General features: G+C 37.9%; 1 protein-coding gene across 1 annotated transcript in view; it reads left to right on the forward strand.

Annotated features, from left to right (window-relative positions):
* Window positions 1-19,932, forward strand: part of STIM2 (stromal interaction molecule 2) — a 64,502-nt gene that overhangs the window by 36,120 nt on the left and 8,450 nt on the right. The window contains exons 3-6 of the mRNA XM_062493440.1: window positions 10,143-10,257; window positions 17,203-17,314; window positions 17,958-18,073; window positions 19,329-19,506. Coding sequence (XP_062349424.1) covers window positions 10,143-10,257; window positions 17,203-17,314; window positions 17,958-18,073; window positions 19,329-19,506 — 521 coding nt within the window. The remainder of the gene's footprint in view (window positions 1-10,142; window positions 10,258-17,202; window positions 17,315-17,957; window positions 18,074-19,328; window positions 19,507-19,932) is intronic.

A 19,932-nucleotide genomic window follows, 5' to 3' on the forward strand; every position in this document is an offset into this window, starting at 1 on the left:
GCAGTAAGATAGTGATGTAATCCATTGCTTGATGTTTTGGTTTCTTCACTCAAAAGTCTCATGGTTAAGGCATCACTGGGCTATCCTATTTATCTTAGATCTGTTGCAGGCACTTCATAGTGTAAAACAATACCTGTTACAAGAGCAGTCTAGAAGAAACGTTTCTGGTTTGGTTTACATTTTACAGGCAATTATGAAGAACGTTGTGCTTACTAATGGTAATTTAAGTCTTACAACCTAAGGAAGATTTCTGTGACTGTTCATTAATGAGTTTTATAGGGAGGCTCCTGGTGGTCGTGGCAAAGGACTTGCCCTTGCATTTACTCATCTTTACAGTTGGGATTCTCAAAATTACTGGTTAGGAGTGGAAATGTCTATGTAGTTTCATTGTGCTTGCTTATTTTTCTTTCTGGTGATTGTTAGGCACATACTTGAGAACCAAGGGGAGTGAAGATATGCCCTAAAAATGAGAGTGTTATCATGTGGTTCTAACACCCATTCTCATGGCAGATGAATGGGAGAAGAGTCTAGCCCTGTTTTTTTCATCCTATTTTGTTACATCTAGGGGAAGATTGTTCTCCCTGAATGAGTTGTTATGAATTATCGTTGTCAAATTTAATGTGATGCTACTTACTTTTTTGTGAGCCTATGTGCAAACAGGCCCCATCCAACCTGACTTGGAACTCTACAATGTCTCTGCACAACCTGTTCCAGTACCTCTCTACCCTCTGAGTAAAGAATTTGTTCCTGACATGTAGTTTAATTCTCTCCTGTTGTAGTTTAAAACCATTCTCCCTTGTCCTGTTGCAATCTGCCTGTGTAAAAAGTTGCTCTCCCTCTATTTTATACCCCTACTATATGTGCTGAAGGTTGCAATAAGATGTTCCTGGAACCTTCTGCAGGCTGAACAGCCCAGCTCTCTCAGCCTGTCTTAAGATAGATGTTCCAGTGCTCTGATCATCTTGGTTGGCCGGACTTGTTCCAACAGGTCAATGTCTGTCTTGTGCTGAGGACCCGGGGACAACATTCCAGGTGGGATCTCACAAGAGCAGAGTAGAGGGGCAGAATCACCTCCCTCGACCTTCTGGCCATTCCTCTTTGAATGTAGTCCAGGATGCAGCTGACTTGCTGGCCTGTGAGTGCACACTGTTGGCTCATGTTCAGCTTTTCATTCACCAGCACCTCCAAGTCCTTGGAAGGACTCTTCTCTCAATGACTTCTCTCAGTCTGTGCTCAAATCTTGGATTGCTCCAATGCAGGTGCAGTACCTTGCTCTTGGACTTCATGAGGCTCTTATGGGCCCATTTCTTAGGTTTGTCCAGATCCCTCTGGGTGACATCTCTTCCTCTTAGTTCAACTGTGCTGTTCAGTTTCATGTCATCTGTAAGCTTGCTGAGAACTGCACTTGATCTCCTGTCTGTGTTGTTGACAAAGGTATCAAAGAGCCCCTGTCCCAAGAGAGAGCCCTGATGGGCACCACTCATCCCTGGCCTCCACCTCGACACAGAATGGTTGACAGCTATGTCCATTCAGGCAGTTCCTTATCCATCAAATGATCCACCGTTCTAATCTGGCTCTCTTCAATCTGGGGATAAGGATGTTAAATGGCACTGTTCAGTGCCTTTCAGTGCTCTAGGTATATGACATTTGTTTGGTCTTCCCTAATCAACCACTGCAGTCAGCCCATCATAGAAGGCCAGCAAATCAGCTGGACACTGTTTTCCCTTTGTAAAGCCAAGCTGGATTGTATCAGATCACCACATCGTGTGTGCTGTAGCATTGTTCCATGAGGATCTGCTCCATGATGTTCCAAACCATAGAGGTGAGACTTGATGGTCTTTATTTTCTCAGGTTTGCGTTTCTTCTCTTTCTCAATAGGAGGATGTTTCCTTTTTCCCAGTCACGAGGGACTTTACCTGGCCGCCACGACTTTTCAAAAATAATGCATGTAGTCTGCCTTTGTCCTTGCAGGATATTTGGGACAGGCACAGTTCAGTCTGCAAACTGAAACTTTAGTGATGGAGTGAGAGCTTCCTGAGGAACTTCCAAATACTTTGATTGTTTCTCTTGACTTGTACTGCGCATTTTATACATGGAAGTTGAGAAAGTTGAAAGAAAATATTGAAAACATTCATACGTTGGAAACATTTTATTGGTATTCAGAAGATTTGTCCTGGTTTCCAGTGGGCCATCTTTGTATCTGACCTTAAGTTTCTTCCTGTTCCAGAGAAACCAACAGAAGCTACCCTAAAAACCTGTTAAAATGGCTGAAGTTATAATAGTTGATGAGGCATGCTGTTCAGCTAGGCTAATTAGAGATGAGTGAAACTGTATGTTCAAACTACACATTGTGCATAAAATAAGATGACTTAATTTTAGCCCTTGTTTCTGCTAGTTCATTTTTAATTATTGAAGAAATATTTAATAACATGCTTCCTGCAAAGTAGCACTTTTCTACATATAATTTCCATGCAAATCAGTGATGAATATGTATTAGCATAGAGTGCTTTCTCCTAAGACATTAAATGCAAACCTGAAATTAATGAGAAATGTGGTTTAATTGCAAGTTCAGCTAGTAACCTCTGTTTTTCTTGTAGTACTAAAGTACTAAATCTTTACCATTATCTTAAGAGATCTACATTTATACAACATAGTTACATAGTTGCCTGATTACAGGAGATCTGAATATGTGCTAAATATGTCCTAATTATATTTCAGAAACAGATTTTTTTTTGTTCTGCCACAGTGGGTAATGCTGCTTATCTTGATTAAGAATGGGGACTGATAATTAAAAACCCCACTTTATTAGAAGTAAAGCTTACATGAAATACAGGGATTTTACTTAACAGCAGGGAATGGATTTTTCTGTTTTATGCTGCATGGATTTTACTTGCAAGACTCCTGAAGAGCAGCATATTGAGTATGTTGATTAGATGTTCATTAGCTTTTAACTTGGCAGGAAGAACGTGACAAAGTAGAATAACTTTCTGCTGTTTCACCAGCGCTATAACAGTGTTACAAGGGAATATTTACACCAAGGAAGGAAGTTCTTGTAAATAAGCTATTTTGAGACAGGAAGGTAAAAAAAGCTAAAGATGTTAAACTATTTATTTTAACTATTTTAATTTGCTAATCCAGTTAACTCCCAACAGTGATTCCAGACATTTCATCTGCACACAATTTATTTCTCCTAATGTTTTCATGCCCTGTTTTAGGTTGTAGCTTGTTTTTCCTCTGTAAAATGAAGGCCCACCTGAAACCATTCTGTAGAGAAGGAGTTTTACTAGGATATTAGAAAATAAGAAAATATCTAAAATTTTAGCATGGGATTTAAAGTCAGCAAAACATGAGGGATTTTGTTAAAGTCTTCTAAGGAAGTTAGAGGGGCTCTAGTCTAAGCATGGAGTAGTTTTTCCTTATTGTTTGGTATGGTACAGTGGAGAAAAGGAAAAAGCCTTCTATACTTATTATGAGGGCAGGCTAACATGAATTTTCCTATCAGACCTAGCTGCTGATATTATTGCTTTTTTATGTCAAGGATTTCAATTGTTTAAGCTGGTTTCAAGGGGTAGGCTGTAAACAGGTAAATGAAAGGGAGAACTGAGGTTTTAGTCATGTGTTGTGGGAGGCTATCTGTCTCAGGAAGCATCTGTTGCACCATGGGAAGGTGTTTTGTTTTAATGATGAGACACAAGCAATAAAACAGACTTATCATATGTTCAGTATTTACATAGGTTTTTCCTGTTTCCAAAGAATTTCCCTAAGTAGATCCTACATGAAGTCATTTCCTCAAGGAATCTCTCTGCAGAAGTATTAGTATCTTACTGTGTATCTAATGTCTCACCAAGCTAAAGGCACATATGTACAGTTTTGCATGGGATTTCTGGGCAGATAATTTCATATTTTATTCAAGTTTTTTTTTAAGGAATTGACTGAAATTGTTACTTTACAAAAAAACCACAAACTGAACAAACCCTGTAGAAAACCTCCAACACCCTGCCCCACACCCTTCCCCCCAAAAAATAATTTTTAAAAAAAGACAAAGAAGTATAGTGGGGAGAAGATGAGACTGCAGCCTTGAGAGCATCAGAGAATAGCTTTTAGAAGGATGGTCAAAGAAGCTGGAGCCTCAGAGATGATGTGCCCAAGTGGCTGACTTAAAAATGTTATCTGGAGGCAAGAATCAAATAGACTCTAACTTTTGTGGCCTAAAGCAGGGAAGACGATTCTCTTCTATACAACTATTAAAGCAGGAAAAGTAGCTAGCATGGTCTGGAATGGTAATGCTCTTTGGTTAGCACTTTGGTTGTAGTGAGTTTGACAGGGACAGGCTCCATTTTGTTCTCTGGAAATATACTGTCAGCAAGATGTTAAATGTCCTTTCAGGTTCCCTTAGTATTTTGGTTTTATCCTTGTCTTTTATGTAATGAAAGTCCTTAAACTGGAGTTCATATTTCTGCAAACAACTTAATATTTTGGTGTCAGCTGTTTAGACAAAATTCTGCTTGTGGAAAAATATGTGCTGCAGTGGTTCAGAAACTGAAGACATTATAACTGTTTTTTTGTGACACTGGAATGACTCCTGAGTGTTTTTAACATCTCACTGTGCAAGACGTTCTGTTACAAACCTTGATCTTTCAAACAAGGATTTTGAGCTTCCTAACCAGTGCAGCAAACCTTTGCCTCCAAATCTATTGTGGTACTTTGAATTCCTTAATTTGTTGTGGTTCTCTTAATAGAGGTCTTCTTTGAATTAATTTTTTTTGCATTCAGCTGCTAATGTATTTGCCCCCTAGGCAGAGTGTGTTTTAGTCTCCTGAAGTTTTGTAAGCAGCTCTGAACGTGTTTAGACAATTTGTTTTTGCAGAGCAGGATAAGGAGCCAGGTCTTATGTGAAAACATTGATGGTGTTAGTTCACAGCTTCTGTGCAAAGAAGCCCTATAGAGAGGCAGCACGTGTTATCATGGGCACAGCTGAATAAAACCTGTTCCAATGTGGTTTGGACTAGACCTACCTCACGCCTTGCCTCTTTGGACCTGCTTAAGCTAATATGTAGCTGTCTGCACCTCTTTATTTAGTCCAGCTACAATGAAATGATCCCTTGGGAAATTCTATCTTGGCTTTGCAGAGATTGCAGTTTACTTTGCAGTAGATAGCTACAGTTTTGTTTTGAGGTGCAGTAGCTATTTTTTTTGTAGGTTTTGAATGTGTAGGTTACTTAAGATATACTTGGTAACACTTTCCTGGCTGTGTCCTACATTTTTCTAGTCGTTTTATTATTAATTATTAATATTAAGTATATTTTCTTATTTTACATTATAGCATCTTTAGAAGCCATTTCTGTAGGGCAGGCAGTCGTACCTGAATCGTAGCATGCTGCCTTTTAAAAGCACATCTACCATTGTAATTTAGTCAGTATGTGTGACATTGCAATAGCTGCAAGAAATCTTGTAGCAAACAGATGTGAGGAAATAAGTTTCATAAGTTTCTCTGAAGCTGTAACTTTTGCTGGTTTTCCTTTTGAAGGAATAAACCCAAAGGAAATAATACTGTTTGAGGAATAGATGCTCAAGGGTGAGAGTAATGCCTGACCAGGAGATGTTACTAATTGCTCTTGAAGTAAACTTGTCAGTGAGAGGGTCTATTTTAAGTTGATATGACTGAAAATCATGAACTTGAGCCTTCACCCAGAGCAAAATATAAACAGCATGAGAGTGCTTCCTGCTGCAGTTAGTGAGTGTGGTTAATTTTACTTCTCCAGTGGCATTCTTGAAAGTATGCAACTGCTTGTTTGCCCTGCAAGTGTCTTGCAGCATTGATATTTTAATCTCTCTGTCTCTCTCTCTCTCTCCTTTTTTTTTTTTTTCTTTCTTCCTTTTTAATTTTCTTTCTTTTTTCCCATTTTTTTGGTTGGTCTTGCTTCAGATTGGTCTTTGCTTATTAGTAGATTGGATTTTGGCGAAAGTTGCGGTACTAAAGGCTTTCTGAAGAGGAAGGAAGGTGGTTGTGTACATGATCCTGGGACTTCTCCAGGGTCCCACTGGTCCTGTCCCCTCCAGGCAGGAGAAAATTTCCTTTGTAGTTCTTACACTGCTGAACCTCCCACTTTGGGATGTCAGTCTTTGTAGAGGTGCAGCAGTTACAGTACTTCTGGGATCAAAACTCTAGTTTCAAGTCTAGCTGTGGTGTTTTTTTAATTCTAAACTTGTTGAAGTAACTGCTTTGACAAATGATTATTTTTGTTTCATACAGAGTTTTTAGGTAACTTATCTTCTGCTTTCTTGGTTTCAACTTTGTCGTCTTAAAAGGACTTCTCCTTTCTGAGTAATTATGTTGGCTAAGATAATACTTAGATGTGTTTTTCTTAGAGCTTATTCTTTTAACCTCCCTATTTAGAGTTATTTTTCTAACCTTTTCTTTGTGTACTTAATGACCAGAACAACAGAAGAGAGATTAGCTGCCATGAGAAGGAACAGAAAAATCCTCTTTTTAACTAGAGTTGTTCTGTTTCTGTCTTTCTTCAATTTAGGACTCAATTCTTTTTCTTAAAGAAGCATTTCCATATTAGGCTGCTTTTGAAACAAAGATCTTTTATGCTAAAGAAAGATGTTTGGTGTTGCTATATACCTCTTAATGAACGAGTTAGTGAATGCACTTATTTTTTGAAACACAGTGACCTCTTTTCAGATCTGTGCACTGTAACTTCAGTGTTGTGACCTTGCGGTGTCAGAGAACCTCTTTGAGGAAATCATGGTTATTTTCACAGGATCTGAGAGCAGTAGGGGTAGGACAGAACAGAAGAGGGGCTTTTCCCTTGGAAGAATTCCTCATAGATGTACTATCTCTGCCCTATAGATTACTAACTGCAAGCTGCTTTCCAGTTTGTGTGGACAGTCCTTTTTAAAGAAGGGACATAGTCAAATATTCCAGCCGGTGTTTCGATATAACCCAGGTGCGCTCGGATCCCGTTCCCGTGTCCCGGGAGATCCCGCGCACCGCGCTCGGATCCCGTTCCCGTGTCCCGGGAGATCCCGCGCACCGCGCTCGGATCCCGTTCCCGTGTCCCGGGAGATCCCGCGCACCGCGCTCGGATCCCGTTCCCGTGTCCCGGGATCCGTGGCGCGGGGCCCGCGGCGCCCTCTGCGGGCGGCGCTGCGGAACTGCAGGGGGAGTCGGGGTGCTGTCCTGTTGGGAGGACCCGGTAGGATGGGGACAGGTGTCAGTCCTTGGACCTTTTCGCTTTCAGGTGGCATCTTCCTTCTCTTCTTTACTTCTAACAATGTCAGTAGTATTGTTAACAGCAATTCAGATTTTCCTTGACAGCACCTCTAACTGAACAAAAGCTCTCATCCTTTGATATTTTACAGCCAGCCTTTACTGACAACTGTCAGTAAAGGTAGCAAGTTTGTACAAACAAAAGTGGTCTGAGTTTTAGCTGAGAAGATGCAAAATTGGCCCAAACCTGTATTTACAACGCATTCTGTCCCTCTTCAGCAACCTGATCACCCTACAACACTTGTTTTGAAAAAAAAAGTCCATGCCTGCCATCTGGAGTCTCCAAGGACAGTGCATCATCAGTCCCTAGAAAGCTGAAGAATGAGTGTTAGCATTTACCTTAACCCATGTGAAAAGATATCATCTTTGCAGAGAGGGATGTATAATATATGTTTTTGCTGTATTTTTTAGTATGCTTTTTGCAAGCTCCTGAAAGACATACTGGGAATGTCAGTTGACAGTAGATATTTGCAGTCTGTAGGGGAAAGGTAAGGTGGAAAAACATCAGTTCTTTCCTGCCATTCCATCTGTAAGACTGTACTATAATCTGGAGAGGCTTAGGGACATTAGTGGATAAGAAAATTGTTTTGTTTACTTATTGTTTAGTTCCTGCTCTTCAGTTTAGCCTGTAATAAACAAAGAGTGGGAATGAACATGACAATCCATCTTTCAATGCATGGCAACTGTAGAATTTGCCAGCTTCATGCCAGCTTATTGCCAAGATGGGAAGTATTCAGGGTTCCCACTTGGATGATGGAATATGCAAAAGATATTTTTACTTATACATTATCCCATACAGTCCTGTGCTTATTAAACTTTTTTACTGTTGCTGATCCATGGTTTTACAGAAGTTGTGATTTTGCATTTGCCCCAACAGGCTGCTATTTTTGGTTCTCATATGTTTCATAAGTTTCCTATATATTTCTCATGTATATGTATGTGTGTACATATATACATATATATATATATATATATATTTATATATCTCAATTTATGCCATTCTTAGACACGTGGGGAAGAGGAGTTAAAATGCTTATGCAGTTTGTACAGGCTAAACAGAGCTATTTTAGGAATCAAAGGGCTTTACAAAGCTAATGTCTGACAATCAGAGAAAGTTTTGAATAATAGATAAATATGAGAGGATTTACATCTAATCAGTGTTTGGATACTATGTCTCTGTGGTTTGTTTAAGGAGGACCACTAGTATTTTGTCCTAAGTCCATCAGTTAGAGGAGAAACTTGAATCCATTCATAGTTCGAGACTCCCTTACATTCTAGTAAAAAGATTTTAGTTAGAGAGAATTGGTAAGTGTTAGTTGTATTTCTGTTGTATTCTGTTTCTTTTTATTAAGAGTTAATATTTCTGTTTAACAATGGCTACTTTTCAGTGACTCCTGCAGTTTCTGAATGGTATAATACTGGATTTTCTAGAAATGGAGCTTTTGCAGGATGCTCTGTGCTTAAATTATTACTTGGACAGAATTTTAAGAATTGAGCTACTCTGCAGTGCATCACTAGCTTGGCCCTGTTCCTCACCTCTCTTGAAGTGGTGATAACATATGATCAGCCATATAAAAGGCTATTTTTTGACTTAGCTGTCATGGCTATCTGTTAGCTGGTTTTGTTTGAGCTGCTTTATCCTTCACAACCTGAAGAAAGCAAGCAAGCTATCTACTGTGGAAGATTACTTAGTTTTCTGGGACTGTTAGCACCAGACACTAGTTGTCTGATACTAATACTTAGGCACTAATCACCCACAGAGACTGTTCATACAATGCTTTCAGGGTGTGATACTTATGAAAGGTTTCCACTCTTAATGGGAGGTCATTTGCCAACCAGTATTCCAACTTTTCTAGGCCTCTATGAAATAAGAAAATAGAATGAATTTTGCAGTTCCATGGCTTTTCTTGGGTATGTATTTGGAGAACTGTTTGTAGCGACTTGCGGAATACTGAAACAACACTGCCATCTTGAAATTGTATCATAGACTCATGGAATGGTTTGGGTTGGAAGAGACCTTAAACATCATTTAGTTCCAACTTCCTGTTGTAGGCAGGGACATCTTCCACTAGATTGGATTGCTCAGAACCCCATCCAAGCTGGCCTTGAATGCTGCCAGCATTAGGGCATTTACAGTTTCTCTGCATGACCTGTGCCAGTGCCTCACCACCCATTCTGTATGCCGTGATTGCATGATCTTCCTTTTTATAATGTTTGCTAAAAGGCTTCCTATTAATTACTGAAAATGAGGCAGCTTTATGTAATGCTTCTGTGCTTGGAGTGTAACCACTGATGAATGATTAGCAAGCAGAAAATTTGCCCTCAGATGACTTCTGTTTTTTAATTCGATGAATAGAAGTCAAATTTTTGTTGTCTAATCAAAAGACTTTAATGCTACTTAGTAAACAGCTTACATTCATCCCTCAGGCAGTTGCATTTAGCTAGTATGGCAGGATTCAGGCATTACTCATCCAAAAATGACTGGCACACTTTCAAATCTTACATGGTCTTATTTTCAAGGAGGGGAGGTTGGTTAAATGTTGTCAGAATTGAGAAATATGTACAATAGTACAATATAACTGTGTGGTGTGTTCCTGTAATCACTGTAAATCTGAGGCATACTAATAATGTTTAACTTAGTATACTAGCAACTGCATCATCAGTTTTTCTAGGATTTTATTATTGTGAGACACAAATCTTGTAAGAGTGTTTAACTTTCTTTGAGTTTTTGTTGTAGAAAACTCAGATCAATTCTCTGCTGCTTGCATGGGGAAGAGATGAGAAAGACTCGACCTGATTTCTGTGTAGTTTCTCCTCAGAAATTGTCATTTAGACATTTAAGGTGATGTTCTTCCCTTTTCTTCAGTTTCTAAGGGAAGATATGCAATACAAGGATGCATCAAATAAACACAGTCACCTGCACAGAGAAGACAAGCATATCACCATTGAGGATCTGTGGAAACGCTGGAAAACATCTGAAGGTAGGTAAAGAAATATAGCTGAAAATGATCATGGCTACTGACATAGTTGCAATTCAACAATTTTTCCACCAGGTATAGAGTAGTGAATGAATAACCTCTTGAAACATCTTCATCAATCTGTTTTGACACTGTTATTTATAGGCACACATAAACCTGACTCAAAATTCATTTAGTTCAGTTAGAGGTAATTTCTTCTTCATGTGCTTTGTGTATTGTGAGTAAACTAAGATAGCTTACATGAGGTTCTGATTTATTGAGGTGACTGGTGCAAGTGCTGGACTCAAGATTACCATGTTTTTAATTTAATAAACCCTAAGGGTTTTTCTCAAGCTATTTTAAAATACTTTTTATATAGTATTTTATACAGTCTTAAGTGGACAATTCTATGTGCTTTCACTTTAAATTTTATTTGACTATAAATATCTAGAATTCTTTGTCCAAAGCATTTTTGAAAATCTTCTTTAACTTGGGATACAGTAAAATGTACTAACTATCCAACACCACCAGTCCTCCCTCATTTTGGTTTAAATAAAATAAGTAAGTTGAGCCACTATTCCAAGTATCAAAGGACAGTATTTAATCAAAAGTACAGTGTTTATTGCCAAATATGTCCCAGGATATAGTGATTAAAAAAGAGATCTGGAATGTCAAAATTGTTAGGAGAAAAATACCTAACTTGCCCACCCCCTTCCCCATCCCACCCCTCATTCCAAACGTGTGCTGTCCTGCCTGTAGCCAGGACAGGATTAATTTTCAGCAGTAGTCATGGGGAGCCGTAGCTAAGGCTGAGTGTTATCCTATACCACCTCACATCATTGCTGGGAGCCTGGGAATGGGAGTCTCTCTCTCTTCCCGGGAGAAGAGGCTCATTCTGGTTGAGAAACATGGGGAACAGACTGATCTGGTATTTGTTTATTGCCAGGAGCTTTGCATGTGAGTAGTTTATTTTTCTTATGCCTTTAGTTATTGTATTATTGCTATTACTGTTCGTTTTCTTATCTCTTTGCTGTTTCCAGTAAATTGTTCCTATCTCAACCTGTGATCTTTGCCCTTTGTGCCTCCAGTTGGAGGGAGAGGGGAAACCACACACATGTTTTTAGAAGGACTACTAAATTTGAGAATACCATTCCTAAACCACGACATGTTCTCATGGTGAGCATAGAGAGATCTAAAACTTGGTATGGGTCAAACAACTGAAAGTAAGAACAGGAGGGGAATGAAACCAGGAATATGGCATTGGTTCATTCTGCTAATGCAGGAAGTCGCTTAAGTGCACACTGAGGTCATGCATGAAGTGTTTGGTATGTAGTAAATATCTGTTTTAGCCAGTAGCTTTTGGCCTCATCTCTTCAAATATTCTTTAAATACTTACTTGCTGACGATCCTGTTCTCTGAAAGTATTGCAGCTAAATTATCAGAAAAAATTATCTCCTCAAAACTGTTGGTCTAAGTCATGAGTAACTCTTAAAAAATTTAGGCTATAGTGATTCTAGAAGTGTAGTTTGTCTGTTATGTATATCTTTAGTCTGATTTTCTTGAATGTAGTGAGCAGGGTGAGTAAGACTCAAAAGACTTGGAGAGGAATGCATCATCTCAGTTGTGTCTGTTTGCAGTGGCTTTATATGCATATCCTGCTGAGAGAACTAAATTTGCACCACAGGGAGACCTTTAGAATGAGACTCCTGAGCTGTGTTAATTGGGCTGCTGACTGTTAGAAAGCATGAAGCCCCATAGAAAATGATCTACTCTAATTTATTTAAAACATGCAAAATATTGCCATTCCTTTCTATGTGTTTTAGAAGTTTTTGATTTGCTTGTTTCTTATGTGCCACTAGTTTATAGCAATTTGATGACATTAAACAAGAGGATGGAAGGTAGTGTAAATGACAGTATCAGTAATTTGAGACTTTTAAACAATCTGTTGGGGTATCTGTGTGAGAATTACAAACTCTAGTGTTCTTGACAATATATACAGAAACATCTTCTTCATCTACTGCTGAGTAGTTTATGCTGAGTAGAATTTGCCCACTTTGCCATAAAGTTTGTTTTATGTGAATGCTTGTCTTAAATATTTGCCAAATAGCTTAAAGGTGTTCTTTGTTTAACATATTGGTAGTGCAAGGCAGATAAGGTTTGCGGCAAGAAAGCTTAAAAAAGCTATTGCTGTTCAGTGTCTCCTTTTAGGATTAAGGAAAATAGAGGCTGTTTTTAAATAATTGAGTAGGATTTTATACACTGAATGTAACACTGAGGATTGGCTGCATTCAAAGCTCTAAAAATTGCCTAATAAAAGAGGGGTCTTCAGAATATTGTTTTTTAATATTTCTGGCACTGGGCAAGTTTTTTGTGTCCCTGCCTGCTGCAGAATCTTTAAGGCACAGTCTAGGCTGGTGCAAATTAAAGGAAGTTCAAGGCTGTTAAAGGTTTTATCTGCATGGAAGGAGTCATATCATAGCTTGAATCAACATCTAGACTTTTGTTGCTGTGTTGCCACTCAGTATAAAGGACTCCTTTGGTACAGAACAAGACTATAATTTAATTTAGTTTAGTTAGAATGTACTTTTTGTGACCTTTGAATTTTTTAATCTCATAATCTAATTCTATAGAGTGCTTTGTTTAGAGGCATGACTATGAACCATCGTAGCTGTTTAAATGTAGAAGATGCTTCTCTCTGAAAGTCTTCTGACCTCTGTTATTGTGTGTTACTGTTCTTTAAATGTAAATGCCAGTATATACTTGTTATATGGTATTCTTTGGCTGTCTCCTAACTAAGCAATATTTATACATGTACTACAGGGTCTTTCACATATTCAAAAGTAGTAGACTTAGTAGCTACTGTTAGGATAATATCAAAGGAACACCTTCACTATTTTTTTTCTGCAATGGCCTTGAAGAGGTAGTAGTTTTGAGTGTGGAAAAGGGGACAGATGAACATTTGATTTGACATCTGAATACCAGTTTTTGTACTATTATCTTTGGAAGTTCTGTCACTCAATGACACCTGCCTTCTCTTTTTGCTCCTGTAATGGGCTGTGGTCATGTGAATTTGCTGTCTGAAGAGTGGGGTGTAGGTATTTAGTCTCAGTAGCAAGGGGCTGTAAAATCAGTCCAGGGCCTTCAGCTGGGTAGTTCTGACCTGTCTCAGTGAGTAGGGTTGGATGCTGCATTCTTAGTGATGTAGCATTGTCCCATGGGACTTGATTTTGTAGTAAAGTAAAAAACTGTTGAAGTCAAACCTGGAGTTCATGAATGCTTGGCTGTTGTCAGACTAATTTGAATCCTGTCAAAACCTAGTTGTTACAAACAGCCTTTAAAAAATACAAAACAACAAAACAAAAAAAATAGACTTTTTTATCATTATGGCATATTTGAGCTTTAATGTATAGTATCTCCTATATACTGCCTATTAATACAAAAAAACCGCTTCACCTTGCCTTGTATGTGTACCTTTTTTTCCCCCCCTTTTTATTATCTTTCCCTCTTGGTAGAAAATAGGATGTGAACTAAAGTCTGGTACATTATTTATTAGGGTAAAGAGATACAAAAATGGCTCTGTATTTGCATGTGTGATCACCTGTTGTACTCTGATGTACTACTACACAAGTGTTCTTGCTGCAGCTAGGACTAAACTGCATACCACAAGCATGTTGTGGCTGCCTTGCTCTCTAATCATTTGCTGTCTCAGGTTTTAAATATCTGGAGCTTGCAAATGCATGAAAGTAGGGCTTGGCTAAGGATGAGTTGCATAATGCTGCATACTGCTGATGTTACCACTGAAAGTCCTAGAAACTAAGTTTTGAATCATTTTGTGTGATATGATAAATTTAACATGATAAATTTAACACAAAAAACTGGTGAATACCCATATCTTCTAATTAATGTGGGTTAACAATGAGAAACTTTCATACAGGGCCATTTTAAAACTACTTTTGCTGTCTTCACCTTCAGGTGCGTTGGTAGAACAGTTGAAAAGAAGTAGAAAAAACTCAAACTTGTGGTCCGAAGTGAAATAGCTGATGGAGTTCTAGAGTCTGATTGCTGCTCTGGGGTGTGAACACTGTGCCTTTTATACCTGCCTGCCTAAAGCACAGTGCTGGCATCCTCTCTCTGAAGGTATCTGAAAAGAGGTGTGAGAGAGAAGGATGTTATAATTACTCTGTAATGCTGTATGCATTTAACTTACAGTAATTGTGACTTGCTACTCTGCAGTCTGAAGTACTGCTTTCTTTTTTGGTGATTAAACTAAGGAAAAATTACAACCTCAGCTAGTTAGTGGGAGTTGGCATATTCTAATTGGCAGTGCTGATCAAGATGAATTTCAACTGGCCTCTTTGCCCTTCAGTACACCTGGTGTATGTCACACTTGCCTTGTGTCATGTTTCAGTGGACTATAAGTGCTTCTTCTGGAGAAAGGCCAGTTTGCTTTTCAGTATTGATGCTATTGTAGAACAAACATGTATGTCATGAAGTCCTATTGGAGACAAGTCAAGTAATGCTCCTTACCAACCTATGGCATATGGAAGATGTCAACAAAAATAAACAGTTTGAATGTTTTCACTCTTTGATAGAATAGGAAAGGAAGAACAGTCTGAATCCACCTGGAAAACCTGGGGGTTTAGGGGCACTGGCACTGGACTTCTGTGAATGAAGAATTACTTTACGTAATAAATCTAAATTTCTTGCAAAATATGTATGTGAGAAGAGATTCAGCTCTCTTAGTCATCCCAGAATAAGATGACAATATACAGTCATAGCTTAAATGGTTGAGTGGTGAGTTAAATCAGTCAAAATAAAGAGGTAATTGAAAATATTTTTTAATAAATGAGTAACAGTATAAGAGTACAGAAAGTCCAAGTTTCAGCTGTAGTTTAGGACAGACTGTGGTTGCTTCTTTTTGTAGTTTCTGTACTAATGGAGGTGTCTGATACAGTGATAGATATTGAATAATAGAGTGTTTTTTCCAGACTATAACTGATTTGTTTGGGAAAATTTCCTTGGTAGTCTATGAAGAAAACATCACACCAGTCTAAGCAGCACAACAGATGTGATTTGCTCTATGGTAAACCACTTAAATGTGTATCTCATTTCTTTCAGGATAATAGGTTTAACATTATTACTGGATTATAGAAACCTGTAAATTTATGTAAAATTTGGTAGAGTGTCTACAAAATTCTTTCAGCAGTAGAAGTGAAAAGTCTCAATGGTATTTTTAACCCTTCCCCCCCATATCCTACAAACTCAGTCAATTGTGTGGCTTCTGAAATTGAGTGTTGTATATTGTCAGTGATAATCTGTAGTGTGTAGTGGCTATTTTAAGTGTTTTTTTTCTCATGTCACAACAAAACAATGCTTTTACTTTGGATCAGTCTGTGAACATATTTCTAGAATGCAGTTGAGGTGATACTTTTTGAATGATTTTACCACTCTTTTGAGTCTTGTAATGACCAGTCAAATTACTCTGAATAATTTGTAAATCTGGTTGCTTATTATTCACAAAACAGTTAAGAATCTTTGCAATGGGAAAACTACCTGTTTATAAATAGAGCCCAGATATGTGGCATAAAATCTTAGAGCAATGTGACAAAACTGAGTCTGTTTCAAATCAATGTAGTAGGTGACTGTAGCTCACAAGGAGAGAAAGAAACGGGACAGCATACTGGAAATGTTGTGTAGCCATTCATATGGATAGAAAACAAGAAGTTTGCATTGTGAGTTTGTTTCTTGAGGCCATAAGTGAATCTGTGAAATGAGTTCTATCTCTGCCTGTCTGGAATGATAATAATCTAAAATGTTTAAGCTTATTTCGCAGCTCTGCTAGTGTAGACAAGAGATCTAGACGTCCTTATTTCAGTTAGTGTGAACTGAAATATGAATTTGAACTCATAAAAATTTCCATTGCCTGCAACTTTACCTGTAAAGCTTTCAGCAGTGCTTTCCAAAGGATTATTTTCAAGTCACCACTGATAATGTGTCCATGATAATCTTTGCGCAGCACTGCACATGCAAGTAGTTCTAGATAGAGAAATGTTAAAAAAAGCCCAGTTTTTCATATGAATACATGTCTGTCCAGAAGGAGGCTGTCCCTGCTTCTTTCATATGCAGACAGACTTTTGCAGACTCATAAATGGAGCGAACGATTTCCCTTCAAATTTTTCAGTGTGAAGGTGTCAGCTGTAGCAGCTGGTCTGTAAAGGACAGAAATGTGACTTTTTTTCTCTTTTCTTGTAATGTCTGTGGGTAGTATTTTCTTAACACATTTGTAGCTATGAGTGTTTATGTAGAGTGTTGCTGTTATTAAGGAAAATTGTTAATTATTTTCTACATATTTTAAGTATTTTTTCTTAGAGTACTTTTGCATGTAATTCCAGTTTTCTTGGGCATGTTTGGGAGAGGTTTAATAGTTTTCTTGTTAAATTTCTTTTGTCTTTTGGTGTTTTCTTTCAGTCTCCTTCTCTTGTCAGCTTCCATTTTGTGGTTAGTAGGTATAAGCCTCTAAGAAAATTTTTGTCCAACCAAGTTCTTAAGGCATCATCCTGGGAAAGATCTTGGTACATGGCTTCAAATGGTTACAGCAGCAGCTGATGTGTGTTTAGTTCTGCAAGGGTATCAAGCACAAAGGGGTTGAGGCTGGAATCGGTTTAAGTAGATGAAAGCCACAAGATGCTGTCCTGATGTAAACTGAAGCAAAAAACTAAATTGTTCTGTGAAAGTTTTAATAAAGAAATACTTCTATTCGTTCCATGCTTGTTTGTTTATAGTTTACCTAAGCTTTCATGGGGAGCATGTAATGAAAAAGGCAAAATGCCAGAAACACCTTGGTAATGCTAATTTTTCTGGAATTATATTTGGCTAAACTCTCTTGGTTATTGTAACCTGCTTTTCTCTTGCTTGTCTTCTAAGCTGTTCATTTTTACTAAAAACCTAAGGTAATTGATTTTCTTTCAGTTCATAACTGGACTCAAGAGGACACTCTTCAGTGGCTCTCAGACTTTGTTGAATTGCCCCAGTATGAAAAGAATTTTAGAGACAGCAATGTCAATGGAACAACACTTCCCAGGTGAATATATCTTCTGGATTAGTTTTAAATAATTCCCCATAGGTTGCTGCATTAGTCTATATGGTAGGAACCTAAAGTCTAACAAGATACAGTCAAATGCAATAAAAGAGATATGTCCTTACAGTTTTGAAGAGGTGGATGAATTTTTTTTTTTGCTAGAATATTTCAAAATACAGCTTCCATAAAAGTTTTATTTCTTTCTGTGGAAGCTCTTATCAAAAGTCACATAATTCTGTGTGGTGGCAGACTTCTTTTTGAACATCTTCTGATCTATTGTATGGGTATATACAACTGTGTAACTGTAAAATACCTTACCTGGAGAATAAATACCACGCCTGAGTGTATTTAGGAGCTGGTGTCACAAGTCTGTGAATACACCTTTCACTATGCTAAATAGATTTATTTAAGAATCTTTTTCCAGAAGGAAAAGAATAGTTAAATGATTTTATCTTCTTCTTTTGCCACATGCTGATTTGCATTTATACAGCGTTACTGTTGAATTGTATTTCTCACTCTTAATTGCATAGCTGTAATCTATATAACTATGGGAAATGCTATAGATGTCTTTTTTTAATTTTTTTTTAAAGACTTATTTTGAATATAGTTTTTTGGAATAGGTAACATTTTGTCTTGTCATTAACAGGATAGCAGTAAATGAACATGCTTTCATGATCTCTCACTTGAAAATAATTGACCGGAGTCACAGACAGAAGCTTCAGCTTAAAGCCTTGGATGTTGTTTTATTTGGACCTCTCACCCGTTAGTAACTTTTTGGATTTTTTTCTTATCTCTTGATTGTAGGAATTCAACAGAGCATATTTTCCATGACACTTGATACTGCAGATAGGACAGCTTGTCTGTTTTGTGGATGTGCTGATGGATTGCTTGGCATGCATTGTGGAACTCTGCAGTGAATTAAAAAAGGTTATTTAGGTGCTGTGAGCAGAACAAAGATTCACTTCTGTGTGTAAGATCATGTAGAAATTTTAGTATAACCTCATTTTACAGATGGATGTCGGCTTTTTTGTCACAAGAAGAGTTTTCTATATATTTTTGACTCTTTAAATTGCATTTATAACTAAGGTTACAGTCACTTTTCAATTAGCTTGGATAGTGTTGCTGGGATGCTGAAATGAGAGGGGATGACCTTCTTGAAGAAGAACAAAGGAGATGGCGATGCAAATCCAACACCTGCATCTTTTGTGCATACTTGAGTTTAATTGCAGTTAAATTTAATGCAGGAGTTCCACATCTGACCTATTTCACCATATGCAGCCATGTCCATACCACATCACCAGTGCTCTGCATGCTTGCTTGTACACAGTTACAGCTCTGCTCTGGTGCTGTGCATGTCAGGTGTTCCTGAGCTAATCAGGCCAGATCTGAGCTGGGGATTTTTAGTGGGGGGGGGGGGAAGCACTTTGTATTAGACCCTTAATGCTTGCAGAAACTGTCTTTACAGACGTGCAAGTGACTATAAAAGTTGTACTAACAAAGATATGTAATGTGAATCTTGGAGATATGGTAATCTGGCAATCCGTCTTTTACTTTTAGAAAGTGCTGCTGTTACCATTTAAAAATGTACTTTATTTTTTCCAAGTGCTTTTTTAGCTCAGCACAGGGTATTCAAGAGGATGCAGACTGGGTAGAACTTGCTCAAATCTAATTACACCTCCTACTGGCCTGATAAACTGCAGTTGTGGAACTCTTTTTTTAACTCTAAATAAAGATACAGAGTATGTACTGTAAAGGGGGTTTTTAAGCATTTCTCAGTCTAATAAATGTTTTAGTATAGATTAAGTAAATTTTATCAAAGCAGAGATGCTTATGTTGTAAGGAAAATACTGTGGAATACATTTGGAAGGTGGTTGTTGGTGGTGGTTTGAGGTAAATGAGCTAGAACTCTGTTTAGCATCTGGTTCTGTCACCTTTTAGGCTGGGGAGATGGGGGGGAGGCCTTAGTCTGTTGTCTGTATCAATGAACTAGTTAATGATGGTGTTGTTCTCTGCACAGGTCCCCCTCACAACTGGATGAAGGATTTTATATTAACAGTTTCTATAGTTATTGGTTTTGGAGGCTGCTGGTTTGCATATACACAGAACAGAACCTCAAGAGAACATATCACAAAAATGATGAAGGACTTAGAAAGTCTCCAAACAGCAGAGCAAAGTCTTCTTGACTTGCAGGAAAGGTATAAAACCGAAAAGAACAAAAAAGTTGTCCTTTTGTTTTGAGGTTAAACACAAATGCAGATCGTTTACAGTCTTAAGCTTTTTGCATTAACTGCCTGTGGATTTTGTTCATCTTCCCTTTGCATGGAAATTGTGATTTCAGTGGTGCTGATTTCTTGGGTAGAGCTTGCTCCTGAATATTTTAGCATGCAAACTTGTGGATGAAGTTAGAGAATAGAGGCTCAGTCTTTTTTCCTACAGGTTTACAAGTATGTATTGTCATTTTCATATAATTACAGTTTATTTTAATTAGTATATACATGGGAATGAGAACATTATTTCTCTTTTTAAGTTTTTAAGATTGAAACAGACCTGAACTGATTAGTTTCTGCTCAATATATAACCCTGTGAGAGTTGATAGTCTGTAGTGTACCTGTAACACAGTT

Source organism: Cinclus cinclus, chromosome 5, assembly GCF_963662255.1.
Source record: "Cinclus cinclus chromosome 5, bCinCin1.1, whole genome shotgun sequence".
Classification (NCBI taxonomy): Eukaryota; Metazoa; Chordata; class Aves; order Passeriformes; family Cinclidae; genus Cinclus; species Cinclus cinclus.